Genomic DNA, 21,436 nt, shown 5'->3' with positions numbered 1-21,436 from the left:
AATTTTCACTCAAAAAACATACTGGTGTACAACATAAGATATTATATTGTGTATTGATAATATATCAGTACATCAGGTTAAAGAACCATAAACAGTAAGTCAGTGTACCCACCATCTTTGAAAACTGACATCGTGCCTGTAGTTTCCTGTTCTCAGTGAAACTGCGGTATTTAGTTGCACTCGTGGTTTTGTTAATGGGGAGCAACATTTATATGATGATTCTGCACAGTCACTGTGCTGTCTAAAAGGTTTCGGTAAGTTGTGACGCACACTTTTGTGTAACTCAGTTACATGTGCAAGCGTCAGGGGCCAGAGGTCTCAGTAAGTGTTTGTCTACTCAAGCATGTGCTGCTTCAAACTCCGCGAGGGATCAATAATTGCCAAACAACCTCTTCTAGTCGTGGTGTACCATTGGTGCATTGTGAAGGGCAAAGATGACCAAAGAGCCAATGGGACAGTCAGCCAAAGAGCGATTGCCCTCAAATGTTTCTCCCTCCCTTGAATTCTTTCTCTCCACAGGGGATCGTTAGAGCTACTGTCAGGTTCCAGTCTTACCTTTGTCTATAGGTTTCTGATCAGGTGTGTCATAGCAAATATCTAATACAGCATGTCTACTTTGAAGGAGATATGCAGCGGTTTGCCCCTCAACCCGCTGCCCCCTAACCGGGGAAGATATCCAAATGTGCCACATGCACCTATTCGGACTCCCAACCTCACCGCAGAAGAGGAGCGGGTGAGTAAATGGATTGCAAAACTATATTCTCGCACAGTTTGTAGGAGTTTTACCACCAAGAAATAAGTCCGTGAGTAGCACAGGTATATCCTGCCATAGTTTTTGTCATAGTTTTAGTTAATGTTAAGCACTAATGATGATAATTCAGATTTAAAAGACGTGACCAACATTAAAAGCGGTGACACTACAATTTGTGCACAGGAAACTTTTGGATATTATCCAAACAGAGCTGCACTATCATGTCACATAATTGGGCTTCTCTAAATATGTCTGATGGGAAAGTGCATTTGTGTCCTCTGTCCTATTGCGTCACCTCTCCTGGATCATGCCCTTTCCTAAAAATTGATTATTCTCAAAAGTCCTCCACTAAGTGAGTGAATAATTTAAAGAAAAACACAGAGATGCTTAATAAGTTACACGAGAAGACCGGGGAGCAGAAAGAGATCTAATCATGTCTTCTGAACATTTACGTTTCTTGACTAACGTCCTCTAAATGCATCTTTCCTCTAGCTGGCGCTGAGAAATGCACTGCGTTATTTCCCCCCCTCCCACCATGCAACGCTCGCACCTGAATTTGCTCAAGAGCTGCGGCAGTATGGGCACATATACATGTACCGCTTCTGTCCCACATTACGGATGAGGTAAGGCTCACCAAGGACAGCCAATATTCCTATTCTATTTAGATATTTAACACTGAAGAATCTTTCTGTGAGTGTTACAACTAATAGAAGGCAAACAGTTGCACTTTGTAATACTTTTAAAATGTATTAATCTACTAATATATGGGCTGAGCTATACAGGCACTTACCAGTGTGGGCGTGCATTCACATTTTTTACATAATTTTTATATAAAGATTTAAAACAGGTGCTCAGAATTACGGTCATTGGAATCTTTAGGCAGAACAGGTAGAACAGAGAAAACAAAGAAGAAGAAAAGATTTAAAAAATCTAAAAAAGACTATAACAGTATGAAACTGAGAGACCACTATAATATAAATATATCTTATATTTAAACTGCATTTCAACTTCAAAGTGGGATTTTGTTGATTTTTTCCCCCCATTTTACAAGTAACATGAATTTCCTTCTGCTTCCTAAGAGCTTACCCCATAGATCAGTACCCATGTCACACACGTCAAGCAGCCGCTATGATGCTAATGATTATGAACAACCTGGATCCAGCAGTTGCTCAGGTAAGCACAGGTTAACAAGGCTAAGCCTACTGAATAAAATGTCAGGTTTTCTGTATAATTTATGTGTTTGATGTGAATAACAAAGAATTCGTTCTTCATCCTTCAGTTTCCTCAAGAGCTTGTCACCTATGGAGGGAACGGACAGGTGTTCAGTAACTGGGCCCAGGTATGGCCTGAGTTAACATGATCATTTGCACGTCTCTGATCACAGTGTATCCCTTTTAAGTTTTGCATTTGTGTGGGTGCAGTTCCGCCTCGTGATGCATTACCTGAGCGAGATGACAGAGGAACAAACTCTGGTTATGTACAGCGGTCACCCCATGGGCCTTTTCCCCAGTCTGCCTTCCTCACCTCGCGCCATCATCACCAACGGCATGGTAACGGCGAATCAGGCATTTAGCTCAGTAATGTCATATGAAGAGATAAGTGACGCATTCACATGTTTTTCTTTTGCTTGCATCAGGTTATTCCAAATTACTCCTCCAGAGATCAGTATGAGAAGATGTTTGCGCTGGGTGTATCAATGTAAGTCCTCAAGGTCCATTATAGCTACTTGCTTTTTTTGTCTGGAGATGCCAAGTGTGGTCTCTTTGGTCTTTGCTGTGCATTTTCAGGTACGGTCAAATGACGGCAGGCAGCTACTGTTACATTGGGCCTCAAGGGATTGTTCATGGAACTATGGTTTGTAATAATTACAAACAGATGCACACAACACAGTCTGAAAGTCCCTCACACAAAAATGTATTAATGCACGCTGTAGTGCCTGTTTTAGATTTGTATTAGTGGTCCTTTTTTGCAGCTGACGGTACTGAATGCCGGCCGGAGGTACCTGGGCTCTGATGATCTGAGGGGGCGTGTGTTTGTGACCTCTGGCTTGGGGGGAATGAGTGGCGCTCAGGCTAAAGCTGCCGTCATTGCCGGCTGCGTCAGTGTGATTGCAGAGGTCAGCTGGTTTCAAGTCATTTCCCATGAACTCTGATGACTAAGCAATAACAGAGGAAGTACTGTGTAAAGTCAATGTGACTGTGTATATTTGATTTGCGTTTAGGTGGATGAGGCTCCTCTGAGAAAGAGACATGAGCAGGGTTGGCTAATGGAGGTCACTAGCAGCTTGGATCAGTGCATTAAACGCATAAGGTAACTGAGAACATTGGATTAAAAGTCTTTATCAAAGGTTCAGTCAGACTGCTCTCGTTTGAAATGATTTACTACATCAGAGATTGAAAAGGTGGCCCTTAAAGGTGGTTTTCGATGTAAGGAGACTGGTTGTGGATGAAGCAGTGCATATCCAGCTGACTGCCTGTACTAGCTTGCAGGATTCACTCGAGCATGTTCTCTTTGTTGAGACTTTGTTCAACGAAGGGACATTTAACCAAATATCAGTGCAGGTGTTTGCGCCTGTATGTATACTTTTAACCTTGTGTGGATTAGAGGTGGTAAAATGTTTCATACATTACAACAAACCCCATAAACATACAAGTAGCATGGTGATCCAATGTTAGAAGGATTCCACAGGTAAATCTCTCAGCTGTGAAAGTCACTAATTACTACTTTGTTTCTTACAGAGAGGCTAAGAGCGCCAAGACTCCCCTCAGTCTGGGATACCATGGCAATGTTGTAGACTTGTGGTGAGTCAGACAGGATACGTTTACACTATAAAACTCAGGTCTACAGCTGCAGCTGCAGTGAAGGAGACAGTTTTTGTTGTTGTTGTTCCCTTGAGGTCTTAGTCATAGTCTGCTCTTTCTAAACAGGGAGAGAATCCTGCTGGAGTTTGAGAGGACAGGCGAGCTCCTGGTAGATCTGGGTTCAGACCAGACCTCGCTTCACAACCCATATAATGGTGGTTACTATCCAGTCCAGCTCAGTTTCCATCAGGCCAACCAGTTCATGTCTACTGATCCTGACCGTTTCCGCAACGTGGTCCAAGAAAGGTTAAATTAATCACAGAGCTTAACAAAGCTTATTGTTGTGCTGTTGTTTTTATATGTCTCTCTATTAAGCTGAAGAAATGTGTTTTAAATGCTATCACAGCCTCCGAAGACAAATAAAGGCTATCAACAAGCTAGCTGATGCAGGCATGCACTTCTGGGACTACGGTAATGCTTTCCTCCTGGAGGCCCAAAGAGCTGGTAGGTAATTTAACAAACACAGAGAACTCCATTATCATGCAGTTAATTATAGACTAATAACGAGGAATACTGTCTTTTGATTTACAGGTGCAGAGGTTCAAAAAGTTGGTGGAGGAGCAACAGAGTTCCGTTACCCTTCTTATGTGCAGCACATCATGGGGTGAGCATCATGAACTAAACTTCACTAAGTTTAAACATGTTGTAAAGCCTGCCATACTGTGACTAAACCCTTTAATGAGATGTGTGAATAAGCTTGTGTGCAATATTTTTGATCTCATTTCATATGCCTTTACCCAGGGATATTTTCTCATTGGGCTTTGGGCCATTTCGCTGGGTGTGCACATCTGGCGACCCCAGAGATCTCGCTGTAACTGACAACATTGCCGCTACTGTCCTGGAGGAAATGAGCGCCAATGTACCTGATCGTGTGAAACAACAGTACAATGACAACATTCACTGGATTAGAGAGGCTGGAAAACATAAAATGGTAAGCTCCCTACTAAAACAATCCACCCACTGGATATTTCAGTGTAAATTACACAGGTAATAAATAAATAATAATACAACAAGAATGCCCATATGCTTCATGTATTGTTTTGTTTTTTTTGTTTAGGTTGTAGGATCACAAGCCAGAATCCTGTACTCTGACCAGAAAGGAAGAGTCTCCATTGCTTTGGCGATCAACCAGGCTGTTGCTGATGGAAACGTTTCAGTAAGAGGATAAACTGTCTGCTGAGGTGATCATGAGGCTTGATGTTCAGTTTTGAGTGTAGTCTCAGTAGTGTCTTTGTTGTTACTCTTGTTCAGGCGCCAGTGGTTATTAGCAGAGACCATCATGACGTTAGTGGCACAGACAGCCCCTTCAGAGAGACTTCTAATGTGTATGATGGTTCTGTCTTCTGCGCAGGTACGTGGTACACTCACTACAGCTGAATACAACTGAAATTTGAAGCTTAATACATTGAACTCATTTTACATCACAGGCCACATACAGCCCACTTTGAGCTTAAGTCATCTTAAGTGGGCCAGATCAAATAATTAAGTCTCAGTGTGTGTTACTTCCTTCTTTATTTTGTTGGAGTCCCCTGTCTCCTGTGTGCATGTTCAGTTTTGCTTCTCCTGTCTCGTTAGTCAGATTTAGTTCACCTGTGTTCCCTGGTGTGTTCCATCCTCCTGATTACCTCATGTGTGTATTTAAGCCCCTCTTTTTCTTTAGTTTGTTGTTGTGATCTCCCCTCGTGTTGTGTATTCTCCTATCAGTCCAGCAGTGTTAGTTATTTTAGGTAGTTTGTTCCAGCTCTGCCCTGCCTGTTTTATTGGCCTGCCACTTGCCGGCTGATAAAGCTGAGTTTTTTAGTTCAAGTCTGTCTGCCGAGTCCTGCATTTGAGTCCGCACTCAACCTGCCACACACAAGTGTCCCATGACACAAGTCAGTTCCTTAAAGGCATTCTGAATGCAAGAATGGGAGACTTAAAATATTTTAAAGCTCACTTCCAGGCAGCACATTGTGGTAACAGATGCAGCTTTATAACAGAGCGTATGACCCATTACTGGTTTAGAGAGTTTCAGTGCCTCTGCAGGAAACCAGTATCAAAGAAAAATGCTCTGTGCTTTGCTTCATGGGCGGTACTGAAACCGAATTGTGTCTTAAAAAAAAACAAAACTAAATCTCCTTGACTACTGCTGATATGAAAACTGTTGTGGCTGAAAGTTGTGGCTTGGCCCACAAACGTATAACTTTGGTGACATAAAGCCTTTTTTCATATTCTCATCATTCTTGTATTTCCACATTCATATAATCCATAAATACTTGAGCAGTAATAAAAAAGTCCGCTCACAGCTCACAGCGTGTACCTGTTGCAGACATGGCAGTTCAGAACTTTGTTGGTGATGCATTCAGAGGTGCCACATGGGTAGCCCTGCACAATGGAGGTGGTGTTGGCTGGTAAGTCTGACTACAACAGTTTGCCAAAGCCATATTTATGTATTAATACAAATTTAAATCAGGGTGATTATAACTGCCTCCCATTTACAGGGGTGAAGTCATTAATGGAGGATTTGGTTTGGTGCTGGACGGCTCAGACGAGGCAGCAAAGCGTGCCCGTCTGATGCTCAACTGGGATGTCTCCAATGGGGTGAGATAGCTGAATGCGAAGCAGCTTACAGCCTCACTTCACAGTCTGCAGATGATAATTGTCCTGCTGCTATCTGTGTGTTTCTGTGTGTTGCAGGTGGCTCGTCGCTGTTGGTCTGGAAATTCAAACGCTTACGAGACCATCCAGCGCACCATGGAGGAGAACAGGCAGTTGCATGTCACCATGCCCTTTCCTGTGCAGGACGAGCATGTGCTGGATCGTGCCCTGCAGGGCTAAGCAGCAAGGCAAAACCAGCAAGCTGTGTAAAAAACCAGCCACAAAACTTACATAACAGACTTATCATACCACATTCATACCACAAAGACATCTGAATACGCAGAAAGCCTGCAAATATTTGTCAGTACTGCACTAGGTAATAAATCTATATACAGTGGCAATTTCTAAAACAAAACTCTATCAGGTTGCTACGGTGTTTCATATATTTTAAATGCATGTATTCTTTATTTTCGAACTTGTATACATTATAAAACCTGTGTTATTTGTGTGTACTGAACCTGCTATTACTATCAAGTAATTAAAATGCCAAGTCCTATATTTCATGTGCCATACAGGATGTAAAGTAAGAAGAGCTGCAGTTCTCTGCAGTAAGAGTTAAACGACTGATGTTCGAGCCAAGGCCAAGTTGGTCACAGTTGATAGCACATAAAAAAAGACAATATGGATTCTGCCCTGAACATTTCTTCACTTTGCACTGCTCATAGCTTTGTGTGTTTATATATATATATATATATATATATATATATATATATATATATATATATATATATATATATACATTTTGTTGCACTCTCGAAGGCGAATGGTCGCGTACTTACTACAGGTCTTTGCTCTGTCTGCTGAGATCCTGCCGTGCGTCTTAACGCGGGATTGTTCCTTTAAGAAAACTGTGAATGGTCCATGAATTTGAGCCTCGTCGCGCTGACGTAAGTGAATTGGAGAGGTTGGTGTGCCTTGCAGGAAGAGACAGATAACAGTGATGAGGACCAGGCAAAGGTACCAGATTTTTTGCCGAGATTTTTCCCCCCACTTGTTGTGTTTTTATAACCTCTACATTTACCCAGCCAATTGCTGAAGTCGTTTGAAGTCCGTGACAGTATAACGGTGCTTATTCCCCTCCCTTTTCTGCACATCGAGGATTCTTTTTTTTAATTTTAGATTGCCTCATTTTTTTCTTCAGCCATAAAAAGAATGGATCGTGACGTGTTGTAAGTAAGTACGAAAGTCGTCTGGATATATGTGGATGAGCTAAGATGACACTGGGTATTTTATGCGGCAGAGCCTGGTGACATTTTCTTTTCTGCGCCACCGTCGGCTTTTAGAGAAAAAATGGATCATTACCAGGAGGAGCAGTCGGTAAATCCTATTACCGCGCAGCACGGGACAGCGACCAACAGCGACTCCAACTTGGGCAGCGGCCTGACTGACATCCAGCCACCTGCTTACTTCAAACTGGAGTTCAGGAGAAACGCGGTGACCGATGACTACAAAATAACATCTCAGGTCCTTGGCCTGGGAATCAATGGCAAAGTACTGGAGTGTTACTGCAAGAAAACAGGAGAGAAATGTGCGCTCAAGGTTTGTGACTGTGCCTGCCGCTTTATTTTGTTGTTGTCGCTGGAAAGAAAGAGAACAGCCATCAATTATTCATTTCCCCACAGTTGCTGTGGTCTGCACCGTGTAATGGTGACTGGAAATCTGTGCAAATATCCTAATGTCGTTTTATCTTCAGGATTTGATGTAAACTTTAATGTGCGGCAGCTTCAAATTTCTTAGAATGATATGATACACATGAACCAGGGATGGATGGAGGAGTAACCTGAAGCAGATTTGCCTTTTGAACTACCCAGACAGTAGTTGTGTCTCACACGCTGTTGTATGCTGTCTGTGATGCTGCTGCACAGCTTTTACTGTTGTGATGTTGTTATGTGGACAATGAGCTTCTCTGTTAAAACTTTATACCAGTGTCTCTGACATATAAAAAGGAAAAAAAAAAATCCCGCATTTTTCACTCATCCATGCAGCAATGTTGAGCCCACAAAAGCTTATGTGTTTGGAGAAATGCAGCTCTAAAACTACTTTTAGCTGCTCTCTTATTCACAAGGCTGTCGCCAGATTGGGTTGCTCCTCATGTTTGATTTGGCAGATTTTCACGCAGGATGTAATTCCTAATGCAACTCCCAAGGAACTGGTGTTAATTAAATAAACAGCTGGCTATGGGATTGCAGGAAATCCTTATAGAATTAGGCAGGAAGGGCAATCACTCCAGCTCCTCCACGTCTTTTCTTTGGAGGTGATGAAATAAGTGGTATTGTGTGAGTGGCAATGTATGTTGATGTGTTACCTTCCTCCTTCGGCACTCAGCTTGCATTGTCACAGCTGTTGGGATATGTGTGCTGAGTGCAGCTTTAAAATCCTGACTTTTATTGCTCCGTCTGGAATAACTGCTCAGCAAACAGCGGTAATTTAATGCCTTTAATTTTGCCTGCCTTGAACACTGATTTGCATTTTAAAGCATTTCATTATAACGTTTAGAACATTTTGTCACGTTCAACAGATTCTCTACGACACTCCCAAAGCTCGACGGGAGGTTGAGCTGCACTGGCGAGCTTCCGGAGGTCCCCACATTGTACGGATACTCAGCCTCTATGAGAACATTCACCATGGGAAGAAATGTCTCCTCATTGTTATGGAATGGTGAGAATGAACACACTGTTTTTTGGCACCTTAAAGTAAAAGCAGTTGCTTAAACATGGCTTTTACAGATATTGGAGAACAGTTTGTGAATCTGATTTAATCAACAGACTTTTCAAAGTAAATAAATGGTAAATGGCCTGTATTTGTATAGCGCTTTACTAGTCCCTAAGGACCCCAAAGCACTTCACACATGTGATTCACACACTGGTGATGGCAAGCTACATTGTAGCCACAGCCACCTTGGGGCGCACTGACAGAGGCGAGGCTGCCGGACACTGGCGCCACCGGGCCCTCTGACCACCACCAGTAGGCAACGGGTGAAGTGTCTTGCCCAAGGACACAACGACCGAGCCAACCCTGGCTCGAACCGGCAACCTTCCAATTACAAGGCGAACTCCCAACTCTTGAGCCACAATCTCCCCTAATCATTTTCTCATTTCACTGATTAATCAATGGTGTTTTAAACACTCCACAATTTTGACAACTCATTATAAGTTCACTGAAGAGTGGTTTGAGTGTGATTATTCGTACAAACAGCCAAAATTAAAAAATGTGAGTTTATGTGAGCATGTGTATTATTCCTTTGTGTTGTTATTTTGCTTCCTGTTAAATTTTAACTTGTTAAAACAGTTAAACTAAAACTCAAAGTGGACGCAACAAAAGAAGTAATAAAATAAAATGAATATAAATAGCTAATAATAATAATAATTGAATCCATACAAGTCTAAGAAATGGTGGTCAAACAAAAACCCTCAAGACTGAACCCGCCTGAGCAGTTAATAGTCAGCACAATGACTTGCTTTGTTATAAAACCGTGATTGCCAAGAGTACCCTCACTGCCCCAGTTCTGATCTCTTTGTTAATCTTGTCTCAGCATGGAGGGAGGGGAACTGTTCAGTCGCATTCAGGCCAGAGGGGACCAGGCTTTCACAGAGAGAGGTGGGTTCGAGTTCACATTTAACAGTTTCATTTAATGGTTTCTGCATTGCAATCTGTGCTACCATGTCTCTCATATCCTCCAATCAGAGGTGTCGGAGATCATGCATGACATTGGCATGGCCATAGAATACCTCCACCACATGGACATTGCTCACAGAGATGTAAAGGTACTGTAATGCTGTTCTTTCAGAAGCTGCTGAAGACCGCAAGTCTGGTTAAAATATGCCACATTGCATTAAAAAGTTAACCCTCCACACAGCAAAATGATGCATACCCAGAGTTTTAAATACAATGTCAAGTGTACATATGTAATAAGATGAGGGTGACAGACCAATCTAACTTTAGTGTAAAGTTGATGCACTGAAAAAGGCCACTGCGTGCGTATTAGTGAGATGCAGCAGTACGCTGTGCCCTGGAAATCATTTACACAGTTAATAAAAGAAATAAAAGAAAAGATTTTATAAAACACAGTCAGATTAAAGAGTTTTTTCTTGTTTGTTATTCTCACCACAGCCTGAAAACTTGCTCTACACAACTAAAGAGAGCAACGCTACTCTAAAGCTGACTGACTTTGGCTTTGCTAAGGAGATGACGCTACACAACTCCCTGCAAACTCCATGTTACACTCCGTATTATGTTGGTGAGTGTCCAGAGAAATGTGATTGCAGGAGTTTCAGGTGCACTGCGTATTTGTCAGTATTAGAGTCAAAATTTGTTTTATTTTATTTATTTATTACTGTCTCCATGTGTGTCTGCATATGATTGACGTTTTTGTGTGACTCTGCCCACATTATCGTGTTGTATCTGTTTGCCCATTCAGCGCCAGAAGTGCTTGGGCCAGAGAAATACGACAAATCATGTGACATGTGGTCTTTGGGTGTAATCATGTACATCCTGTGAGTATCTTGTGCCTCTCTAATTAGCAATACTAATGACTAAAAATCAATTCTGCATAGTGCAAAATTAAGAAAGTGTGAAGTTCTCTTCTCTTCTCTTCCCTTCCCTTCTCTTCTTTAGACTCTGTGGGTTTCCTCCATTCTACTCAAACACAAGCCAGGCCATCTCTCCAGGCATGAAACAGAGGATCAGGTTGGGCCAATATGAGTTTCCGAACCCAGAGTGGGCAGACGTTTCTGAGGAAGGTCAGACTAACAGAATAACTAAACAATACTCGCACTGCTGTGAAATAAAATGCAAGTAGAGAGAGGCTCTAAATGAATATGCTATTGGTCCACAAAGTGTAAATTACTGTGCCACGGCGCTTCAGCGTTCAGCCTCACTTTAATCCTCGCACGCTCTAACAACATAATCATGTGCTTAACAGAGAGAGTGGAAATGACCTGCATAAACTTTCCGCTGTAATAGGAACCTCATGGTTTGCAACACTAGATCTCTGTATGTTTAAACTTCCCATGGTGTTGACTGTGTGTATCTTTTTGTTCTCTTGAGTGAAGAGGATTTTTTTTTTGTTCTTTTACATTAGTTCTCGTTTCCAGTTTCCAATCACTGAAGAATTGAAAACATAACACTTCTCAGAGCTTTAGAGCTTTTGCAACATAACAACTGAGATAAACCCATAAACATATCTTTATTCCACATGCACGTTGCCCTGTTGGATTGCTTGACTGTGTTTCTTATTGTTACCTGCAGCCAAACAGCTCATCATTCAGTTACTGAAGACAGACCCCAGCGAGAGGATGACCATTGGACAATTCATGAACCATCCTTGGATTAGTGTGAGTTAACACCTGTGCCCGTTCACCTCTGTGTTTTCTCCCAGTGCACACGCTGATGTGAATGTTTTTATTTAACAGCAATCCATGGTGGTCCCTCAAACACCTTTGTACACCTCTCAGGTTTTGACAGAGGACAAGGAACTATGGGAAGATGTAAAGGTGAGAATTGTATTTACTTCAGAATCTGGCCACAAGATGGCAGTAGAGCATTATCTCAGATTTAAAGCACAAACTGTGTCTTCCAACAGGAGGAAATGACCAGTGCCCTGGCCACGATGCGCGTAGACTACGACCAGGTGAAGATCAAAGACTTGGATACATCCAACAACCCTCTGCTGAAGAGACGCAAGAGGCCCGTTCCTCCGGGAGCTGACGGCGTGGAGGAAGCTGACAGAAGGGATGGAGATGGATCAGGAGTATGTAACAGTCAGAGAGAAGTATTGTTTTCTGAAGAACATGGTGACATGATCACGGAAGAAAAGTAGCATTAAAACCAGAGTAGCAACATTTTCCATCCACATATCAATTGTTGTACTTTACTCGTTTTTTGTGTTCCTGCACTCACTTTAAAGAATGCCATTTATTTTTAACTCTCACTACTTAAAGTGAAATAAAATGTTGTTTTTTATCTTTTACATTGGTGTCCTGTCACATTTTACATGGCAGCTCATTTTATACAGAACACTAAGAGACTTGGAAACTTTACATTTATTCTGATTGTGAGTAAAACAAGAAAAAGCATTAACCTTAGAGACTTTGTATAAGCATTAGGAACTGATTTTCCTCTCTGTAACCAATGAAAGACGATATATGGAAGCCATAAAAGATAGTCACTTAGGCAAGATAACATACAACTAATTCCTCTTTACAAGTCACAACTGTTTACATGGTTATGTCACTGCGCTGTCAAGGGACAAATAAACCTTGAGAAGTGAAGGTGTTAACATGGTTCATGCTCGTTATTAATCTTGCCAAACATTTCCGCTTGCTTGAAATGTCTTTCTTTAACAAGCCGTTAGTGTTTCCCGTTGTACTTGACTTCAAGATAAACGTTGTTCACTTTTTCACTCTAAAGTGTGCAAAACCAAAACACAAGCTCTCTAATTTGGACTTGGATGTTTCATGTACACAAAAAACCATTAGAGAACATAATTATACTAACTACTGAATCTTAAACAATGTCAGATTTGAATGCCTTCTACTGGGATTTCTATGTGAAACCCTGATCTCATGCAGTGCAGTCAATATTTTTCCACTGGAAGGGTCGTGGATTTAAAGCAACATGGAAATGTAAATATTCAGGGAAATTAAAATAATTTCCTTGGGTACAGAACTTAAGCAAATGTATGAATATAGGTGTTTAGTTTTGTGTTTGTCTTTAAAAGTTGTGGCCCAACCAGAACAGGGAACTGCCTTCCTTAAAAACGACTTTATTTACACTTCATCCCACATATGGCTAATAAGTACTCCTTTGTTTCACTGATGATTGTACAAATGACCTTTGAGTATGCACCCTCAATCATTTGGTTACTCGAAACTGAGTGGATACATGGCGTCCATAAATTTGCATGATGACATGCTGTAATGGAAACGTTACCATTCAAACTATGGTTAGGATCAGGAAGTGGTGTGTTCAGGACAGGTCCAAAGAAGACGCATCTGGAACAGGAGGAAAGGCGAGATTAAGAGGGTTGAGGTAAGGCGAGGAAAACAGGAGTCTCTGTGATGGCTCTGTCTCTGATTACTGGAAGTCAGGTTATAAGTGACCTCCTGACGATCCGTGAGAAAGGCGTCCTCATCGGTCTGCTGGAGCCGCAGTGTAAGGTACACTTTATTAATTTGTATGAAAACAGCTGAAAAATATGATGGAAAAATAAATAACAAGGCTGAGAAAATTGAATGTGTTTTAAGAGGGTAAAACACATCCCCACCATCTGTTAAATTCTACATGATGATAATATTACTGTAGTAGCTCGATGTGCTATGATGTATGTCTCTGAATCATTTCATGCTCACACTTGTTTTCATGTTATCATCTGCTGCTATCAGAAGGAGCCTGGTGTATGAATGGGCCATGTGTTAGAGCTGTTTTAGTTTTACATTTAGCCTAATCTTGTCATCCGCAGTCTCAGATGCTTGTTTTGTCTGGAACCGTTGTGTTCCCAGAGCATCAACCACAATATTTAAATATTATTTAAATACCACTCCGCAGTAAATAAATGAGGCATTTTTAATTTTTTTTCAGTGTTAGGGCTTTAGACAGTTATTTAATTAAATTTTAAATTCTGTGGTGTATTTGTTACCTTCCCTCTGTTTTCTTTTGCTTAGAGAGTAGAGGCTGTGTTCGTTCTGGCCAAAACATTTCTGTTGTGAAACACAGAGGCACTGTGCCGGCTCTCTCTGGTGTAGATCAAATTAGGCTATGCACAAACAGGCTCTCCCAGTTCATTACGTTACACTGACATTATCACTACCAAGAAGAAACAATTTGGGAAAAAAAGACACAGAGCAGACCCAGAACAGAGACACTGATAGGAAAGACATCGTCTTCATGGTGCAGCCATAGATGGCCATGTGACTGGCAACATAAAAATACTAAATGGAGAAAAAAAAATCACAAAAGTGAAGAAAATACATTCTTTTATATCCTCCAACAAAATTCTAGGGTTAACTTCCAGAGTTCACAAATACATCCTTTATAGTGGCATGTAAATGGTTAATGACCCCTTTTTAGGGCACTATAAAGTTCTTGTATGGTATCCTGTGTTTATATGCACACAAACTGCATTGCGCCTGGTGTTGTGAACTGGCACTCAGTAGATAAAACTGAAATATGTTAAACTGAAAATTTGTAGTGTGAAGAACACACATCCAGATCCAGGAGGGCCAGTATAGCCTGACTAACACATTCTAGACAGATGTAACTGTGTCATCAGCACAACAGAGAACATTAGATATCTTGATTAATTTCTTATACAGGGAGTGCACTATTATTAGGCAAATGAGTATTTTGTCCACATCATCCTCTTCATGCATGTTGTCTTACTCCAAGCTGTATAGGCTCGAAAGCCTACTACCAATTAAGCATATTAGGTGATGTGCATCTCTGTAATGAGAAGGGGTGTGGTCTAATTACATCAACACCCTATATCAGGTGTGCATAATTATTAGGCAACGTCCTTTCCTTTGGCAAAATGGGTCAAAAGAAGGACTTGACAGGCTCAGAAAAGTCAAAAATAGTGAGATATCTTGCAGAGGGATGCAGCAGTCTCAAAATTGCAAAGCTTCTGAAGCGTGATCATCGAACAATCAAGCGTTTCATTCAAAATAGTCAACAGGGTCGCAAGAAGCGTGTGGAAAAACCAAGGCGCAAAATAACTGCCCATGAACTGAGAAAAGTCAAGCGTGCAGCTGCCAAGATGGCACTTGCCACCAGTTTGGCCATATTTCAGAGCTGCAACATCACTGGAGTGCCCAAAAGCACAAGGTGTGCAATACTCAGAGACATGGCCAAGGTAAGAAAGGCTGAAAGACGACCACCACTGAACAAGACACACAAGCTGAAACGTCAAGACTGGGCCAAGAAATATATCAAGACTGATTTTTCTAAGGTTTTATGGACTGATGAAATGAGAGTGAGTCTTGATGGGCCAGATGGATGGGCCCGTGGCTGGATTGGTAAAGGGCAGAGAGCTCCAGTCCGACTCAGACGCCAGCAAGGTAAATGGTAATGGCCTGTATTTATATAGCGCTTTTACTAGTCTCTAAGGACCCCAAAGCGCTTTACATATCCAGTCATCCACCCATTCACACACACATTCACACACTGGTGATGGCAAGCTACATTGTAGCCACAGCCACCCTGGGGCGCACTGACAGAGGCGAGGCTGCCGGACACAGGCGCCACCGGGCCCTCTGACCACCACCAGTAGGCAACGGGTGAAGTGTCTTGCCCAAGGACACAACGACCGAGACTGTCCGAGCCGGGGCTCGAACCAGCAACCTTCCGATTACAAGGCGAACTCCCAACTCTTGAGCCATGATCCACGTGGAGGTGGAGTACTGGTTTGGGCTGGTATCATCAAAGATGAGCTTGTGGGGCCTTTTCGGGTTGAGGATGGAGTCAAGCTCAACTCCCAGTCCTACTGCCAGTTTCTGGAAGACACCTTCTTCAAGCAGTGGTACAGGAAGAAGTCTGCATCCTTCAAGAAAAACATGATTTTCATGCAGGACAATGCTCCATCACACGCATCCAAGTACTCCACAGCGTGGCTGGCAAGAAAGGGTATAAAAGAAGAAAAACTAATGACATGGCCTCCTTGTTCACCTGATCTGAACCCCATTGAGAACCTGTGGTCCATCATCAAATGTGAGATTTACAAGGAGGGAAAACAGTACACCTCTCTGAACAGTGTCTGGGAGGCTGTGGTTGCTGCTGCACGCAATGTTGATGGTGAACAGATCAAAACACTGACAGAATCCATGGATGGCAGGCTTTTGAGTGTCCTTGCAAAGAAAGGTGGCTATATTGGTCGCTGATTTGTTTTTGAATGTCAGAAATGTATATTTGTGAATGTGGAGATGTTATATTGGTTTCACTGGTAAAAATAAATAATTGAAATGGGTATATATTTGTTTTTTGTTAAGTTGCCTAATAATTATGCACAGTAATAGTCACCTGCACACACAGATATCCCCCTAAAATAGCTAAAACTAAAAACAAACTAAAAACTACTTCCAAAAACATTCAGCTTTGAGATTAATGAGTTTTTTGGGTTCATTGAGAACATGGTTGTTGTTCAATAATAAAATTATCCCTCAAAAATACAACTTGCCTAATAATTCTGCACTCCCTGTAGTCTGCAGTCTTGTTATTCCATGTTTTATGTGGTATGGATGAGGCTGACTTGCCTGTGGTGAGAAAAAGCTGCTTTGAAAGTGCATTTTGAAGTACAAACTACTGACAGTAATTTATGATGCAGCATGTCACTGCCATTGTGGATTGCCTGAGACACGTACAGATGGTTCTTTTATGGTGCTTCCTTCCTTTATTACTTGTGTTTGCTTTCACAATAAAATTGTCTTTCCAAACAACGTTAAGTTCACTCACCTGCTAACACAACCTCACCAACTGCCCGTCCATACTCACTCCACACACCTGGCCCAAGTGTACTACTGCACAAGTACAAGAGACATAATTATACAATGCCTAGCCCGTGCTCCACCCCTCCCCTGTCGCTGAGCCAAACCCACATGCCTCCACCACAATGAAAGACAATTATAACAATTTATAATGCTAAAACATTCAAATCACAACAAAAATCGACAGAAACTCTAATATACATGAACTGACACATTAAATGCCACTGAAAAAGTGCAAGGTTCCAGGTTTGGTTTCATTAAAAGAAAAGGAAAGACATGTTGATTAGTACAGCTTAAGAAGACTAAAGAGTGCAGGCAGGGTAGAGTGGGTGGAGACGAACGGGGTGAGAGATTTGTGACAGCAGGATAGCTAGCAGTGCAAAGAAAGGTTTACAATATGGGACTTAGACCTGCTATTATGTGCGGTGTGGAGAAAGTGGAACAAACAAAAAAACAGGAAGTGGAGAAGAAGGTGGCAGAGCTGAGGATGCTTAAACTTTCATTGGGAGTGACCAGAATGGAGAAAAGGTTAGAGAAACAAGGCAGAGATGGTTTGGACACATGCACAGGAGAGACGGTAGACAGTGGAGCTGCCAGGCAGGAAGAAAAGAGAAAGACTGTAGAGAAGCTTCATGGATGTAGTGAAGAAGGACATGCAGAGCGTTGTTGTGACAGATGAGGAGAATGATAGATCAGCTGTGGTGATGATCTGAAAGAAGACAAAGTCTCTACTCAAGTGCATTAGCTCTCAAATAAAAACAAATGTTTTATTAGTGGCGGTAATCATTGTCATGGATTTGCCTAAGGCAGTGGTAAATCTATAGGGCTGAGGTTTGGATTTTGCATTCTGCAGACAGTAAGCAGCTTCCACCACTTTTCACATGCACTACACATAGGTCAAGTGTGTATGGTTATCTGCCTGATGTATACATTGCCTGGGCCTTTGCAGGGTTAGAGGAAGAGAGGTGTAACGCAGGTCAAATTACACTATATTACAGTATTCAGTTCAGTTTAGGTGTATTTATATTGCCCCAAATCACAACAACAGTTTCCCCGGGGTGCTTTAAATTGTAAATTAAAGACCCTACAGTATTACGGAAAACCCCACAAATCAAGCAACCCCATATGAGCACGCATTTTGCAACATGGAGAAGAAAAAAATGTACTTTTGACAGAATGAAACCTCGAGCAGAACCAGGCTCAGAGAGGGAAAGCCATCTGTCATGACCAGCTGGGGGTTGAGAGGTAAGAGAAGAGAAAAGAAAAGAGATTGTAGGGAGGCAGGACAAAACACAGACTAAGGGAGAGAGAAGACAAAAAGGCAATGGCATGCTGCAGTGGTAATATAAACACGTGGGCAGTGAAAAGAGGTCAGTGGAGTGAAGAAGTGCTCAGTGCATCTCTGAGAGCTTCCTTTTCCCCTCCTGCATGGCAGCTCTATCTTTAGCATCCTTTGTCTAATATAGCCACTATCCCTCCTCTGCATGTCTCGTCATTTCAGTGCACAAAAACTATTTAAAAAACAATAGCTACTCTATTTGAATCACCACGCAAAATTGAATGTAGTTGAACAACCAGAAAGGTATTACAAAATGTAGTTAAACTACAGGATTGCTTAAAAGTAGTCCACTATTACTTAATTGAGGCAACAGAAAGAAGTTAAATGGAAAAGAGGTCATCAGTCTCTGAGGAGCAGCATCTTTGCTGTAAAATGAAACTAGAATGACTCAAAGGGTTACTGTCAGTCAGGAAACGTGAGCTGGTTTCGAAAGTAAATGATTTCTTTTTTTAAAATCGGATGTTACTCATTAAAGAAGTGATTGTGTAGGAGGACGGGCACACAGTGTCTTAAGGACAGGGTTAATGCAAAATATCAGAAAAACAAACCAAAGCTAACTACACAAGATCATTACTGAAGAGACATTTACACAAAGACACCAGGAAGTTGCATTAAATTGGCATTTTCTAAAATTTAACACCAACATAAACATGCCTGTGCCTTGTACGATAACTTAATAAATTGCACATCATGTATTGATGCACTTTGGACCACTACTGTCTATTTCAGCTGATGAAATCTACAGTAGCACAGATACTACAGGCCATAAGTACACCAGGGGAGAGGCCAAGCTGGAGTCGCTTAGAATGCGGTGTGGTGTGTCTCATTGAGGATTCGTCCATGCATTCCTATTTCCTGCGCTTATACTGCGTCAAGGTAAAAAGAACATCATTACTGCTCACATTCACTCCAACCACTCAAACTAGCACATACGCTGAAACGTGCACGCTGCTTCCAACATGGCACAGCACGGGGCAGCTTGAAGTGTTTCCTCTACTTTGAGGTTTCCATCAGCAACAATAGGAAGACTCATCCAGATGGGTGCGCCTGTGCTTTTCCTTGTGCAACTCTAACAACTCCTCTCATTCTGAAACACAGCGTGCCAAGTTACTGTGGGAGCAGGAAATGTACATTCCCTTCAAGTACACTGCAGCGCGTGCTTTCTTCCATACTTTCCCCGCAGATGTAAGTGATCCTTTTTTGGCATCGGTGCGTGCCTTATGATTATCAGAGTGCCACTTTTAGGTTGGATTTGGGTAGATTTGCTGTGTTTTCGCAGGACTACCAGGTAGGCGTCAACTTTGCAAATGAGACTGAGGCAGAGGAGTTTCATCATACCGTGGAGGCTGCTTGTGGTTAGAATAACAACAAACATCTACACGTATAAATGCTCTCAAAGGCTCAGCCCTGTCTCGTATTTTAACACAACCTTTTTATTTACAGAAAAGATGACCAGCATGATTGAAATGACAGCAGTGGGCAGTTCAACAAGGGAACTACCTGCTGATGATTTGGGGTGAGAAAGATAGCACCACTTTGTGTCTTTAGAGTGAAGGAAAGAGCGTTAAAGAGGTGGTTCACAGTTTCATGTTTTTTTTTGTTCTCTTTAGAATTGAGCCATTGCACAGTTTGAATGGGGAGAAAGATCTCCCTATGGACACATCTTCCACGGCAGCTCCCCCAGCTTCAAGTTCTGTATGTCAAACTCTACAGTGAATTGTTAATGGGGTAACTGTTAAGCTGTTATTAGTCATTAATAATAGCATGATAAATGACTCCCTGTAATGTGTCTGCTTGGTGAAGTTTAAGGATCTTGACCCGGCTATGAGGAGGCTGTTGATGCAGGCCAAACTCACTGAAGAAGACTTGAAAGGCAAAGACGTTGCCGAAGCTGTTGACTGCATCATCAACAAGTTTGGAGGGCTGAAGGCTGTGCAGAGAGAGCTGAGAAACAGAGGTACTATATCCCGTAAAGTTTATTAGAATGTGCAAATATTTATTTACGTTTCAGTTTCAGGAAAAATACTATTGTGTATGTTTTTAAGATAGTGTTCTGTCATATGCACATAGGCCCAATCTCTCAGACACTGCCAAGATCTGCAGGGGCTTCCATCTATCTGAAGAAGGGCCCGTTGCCACCGGTCCCTTCCATCAAAGACAGCAACACTTTTCAACAAACACCAAAGGACATGGACACGGTAGACAAGAGTCAGACAAACACTCCGATTCCTTTCTCTCCAGCTCCCCCTCTGCCAGCTCCTGCAGAGAGTATCAGAAAGAGTGCAAGTTTCAAAAATGTAAGAGGAAAAGATTTAATTGAGCATCCATACTTGTACACAGTGGGTGGGCTGAACAAACTTTTGTGTTTTGTGCTGTTAGGCTGGCTCCCGAAAATCAACAGAGACAGGCGACTTAATCCTGGCTGCACTGAGAGAAGCGTTCAAAGAAAAACGGATGCTTCAGCAAAGCAACAGCGAAGATGGAGAACCTACTGTTACTATTCCTAATACTAACCAATGACGGACTCTTTTAAGAGATCTTGGAAGTCAGCTTGTACTGTAAATGTAGTTAAAGATGCGGCTTTTTGGCTTTGATTGTCAAACAAAGCAGTGGTCAGATTAAATTGCCATAAGGCAATGTGATAAAATGAAAAGCCACATTGTGCATTTAAAAAAATCTAAAATGCCATCATATCAGTACAGTATGCTAAGTCTTAGTTTAGAGTCATAGATGTCACTAAATTAGATAACAAAGGGCCAGATTTTCACTTCCCAACGTAAATCCCAGCTTCCTTAAATGTAGCCTACAGCAATATAAAGATAAGTGAAGAAACAGATGAATTTTTAACCACTCTTTTGCTTTAGTTTCTTTTCTGGAAATCTAGCTGAAAGTGTATGTTTTACTTGTCTTCTGTATAACATTTGTCATGACTGTAATGTTTATGTTTTTAAAAATTCAGATTTCTGTGGGGTGCAATGTTTTATGTATTTTTTAAGTGCTTTAATATACACCCATGGTGGAACCTAAAGAATACACAAAGTGGAGCATGCATTATAGACAAGATATGGAAGCTCTGTTGTCCTGTACTATAACAGCACTGCCTGCTCTCAGTTTGCTTACAATTCAGTAAAATCTGACTTTACTTATCCAGACATAAACAGTGTAAAGGCCAAGGTCAAAGTCGACAAACAGGTGAGTGTGGTAAGTAATTCAGTCAATCGCAAAGGTAAAACCCCCTCTGTTCTTTTCAGTGATCTTAACTTTTTGTTTTAGATGCTTTTCATGTGCTATTTGTGGACCAGTGTTTTAAAAAAGGAGATTTGGGAATAACCTCATGCAAACAGATATTTAAACCAATGTGAAGCGGTGTTTC

The 21,436-nt window shown here is 41.6% G+C and overlaps 3 protein-coding genes across 5 annotated transcripts; all 3 read left to right on the top strand.

The window, feature by feature from the left end:
* The first annotated feature begins 506 nt into the window (after positions 1-506).
* Positions 507-6,899, top strand: uroc1 (urocanate hydratase 1). Its single transcript, XM_085406531.1, has 19 exons — positions 507-733; positions 1,244-1,374; positions 1,831-1,924; positions 2,031-2,090; positions 2,173-2,301; positions 2,388-2,449; positions 2,539-2,605; positions 2,724-2,867; positions 2,973-3,061; positions 3,490-3,552; positions 3,679-3,858; positions 3,959-4,056; positions 4,144-4,216; positions 4,354-4,543; positions 4,670-4,768; positions 4,864-4,963; positions 5,921-6,002; positions 6,093-6,192; positions 6,289-6,899. Exons 1-19 carry the CDS (start codon positions 608-610, stop codon positions 6,427-6,429), a joined length of 2,028 nt encoding a protein of 675 aa, XP_085262657.1. The 5' UTR covers positions 507-607; the 3' UTR covers positions 6,430-6,899.
* Positions 6,900-7,029: 130 nt separating this feature from the next.
* LOC146669884 (MAP kinase-activated protein kinase 2-like) lies at positions 7,030-12,487 on the top strand. Of its 3 annotated transcripts, none has more exons than XM_085406527.1 (11): positions 7,030-7,418; positions 7,533-7,788; positions 8,768-8,907; positions 9,782-9,846; positions 9,934-10,013; positions 10,360-10,486; positions 10,667-10,742; positions 10,864-10,988; positions 11,497-11,582; positions 11,661-11,741; positions 11,831-12,487. In XM_085406527.1, the coding sequence occupies exons 1-11, from the start codon at positions 7,402-7,404 to the stop codon at positions 12,065-12,067; spliced, it is 1,290 nt and encodes a 429-aa protein (XP_085262653.1). In that variant the 5' UTR covers positions 7,030-7,401; the 3' UTR covers positions 12,068-12,487. The 3 variants fall into 3 exon arrangements, with proteins under 3 accessions (XP_085262653.1, XP_085262655.1, XP_085262654.1); XM_085406529.1 differs by having other exon boundaries at positions 7,031-7,418; positions 7,490-7,788; XM_085406528.1 differs by having other exon boundaries at positions 7,031-7,422.
* An 814-nt stretch (positions 12,488-13,301) lies between these two features.
* On the top strand, positions 13,302-20,631 carry LOC146669883 (actin nucleation-promoting factor WAS). The gene is made up of 9 exons (XM_085406532.1): positions 13,302-13,406; positions 18,793-18,939; positions 19,162-19,248; positions 19,343-19,418; positions 19,507-19,579; positions 19,674-19,758; positions 19,867-20,020; positions 20,134-20,360; positions 20,443-20,631. Exons 1-9 carry the CDS (start codon positions 13,308-13,310, stop codon positions 20,581-20,583), a joined length of 1,089 nt encoding a protein of 362 aa, XP_085262658.1. The 5' UTR covers positions 13,302-13,307; the 3' UTR covers positions 20,584-20,631.
* Positions 20,632-21,436: the final 805 nt, after the last annotated feature.

This window comes from Rhamphochromis longiceps, linkage group LG5 (assembly GCF_057381845.1).
Source record: "Rhamphochromis longiceps isolate RC_006_pf linkage group LG5, R_longiceps_female_GT1.1, whole genome shotgun sequence".
NCBI lineage: Eukaryota > Metazoa > Chordata > Actinopteri > Cichliformes > Cichlidae > Rhamphochromis > Rhamphochromis longiceps.
This window is presented reverse-complemented; position numbering and strand designations above follow the sequence as displayed.

What these genes read in the sequence shown, in the direction of transcription:
- uroc1 (XM_085406531.1), top strand. Translation starts at nt 608, where the DNA reads ATGTCTACTTTGAAGGAGATATGCAGCGGTTTGCCCCTCAACCCGCTG. An exon ending in CAGTGCATTAAACGCATAAG is followed by an intron (nt 3,062 to 3,489) that starts GTAACTGAGAAC and finishes TGTTTCTTACAG; the next exon opens with AGAGGCTAAGAGCGCCAAGA. An exon ending in AGGCTGGAAAACATAAAATG is followed by an intron (nt 4,544 to 4,669) that starts GTAAGCTCCCTA and finishes TTTTTTGTTTAG; the next exon opens with GTTGTAGGATCACAAGCCAG.
- LOC146669884 (XM_085406527.1), top strand. An exon ending in TTACACTCCGTATTATGTTG is followed by an intron (nt 10,487 to 10,666) that starts GTGAGTGTCCAG and finishes TTGCCCATTCAG; the next exon opens with CGCCAGAAGTGCTTGGGCCA. An exon ending in GGCAGACGTTTCTGAGGAAG is followed by an intron (nt 10,989 to 11,496) that starts GTCAGACTAACA and finishes TGTTACCTGCAG; the next exon opens with CCAAACAGCTCATCATTCAG.
- LOC146669883 (XM_085406532.1), top strand. Translation starts at nt 13,308, where the DNA reads ATGGCTCTGTCTCTGATTACTGGAAGTCAGGTTATAAGTGACCTCCTG. An exon ending in TGCTGGAGCCGCAGTGTAAG is followed by an intron (nt 13,407 to 18,792) that starts GTACACTTTATT and finishes TGTCTATTTCAG; the next exon opens with CTGATGAAATCTACAGTAGC. An exon ending in CTCCCCCAGCTTCAAGTTCT is followed by an intron (nt 19,759 to 19,866) that starts GTATGTCAAACT and finishes TGCTTGGTGAAG; the next exon opens with TTTAAGGATCTTGACCCGGC.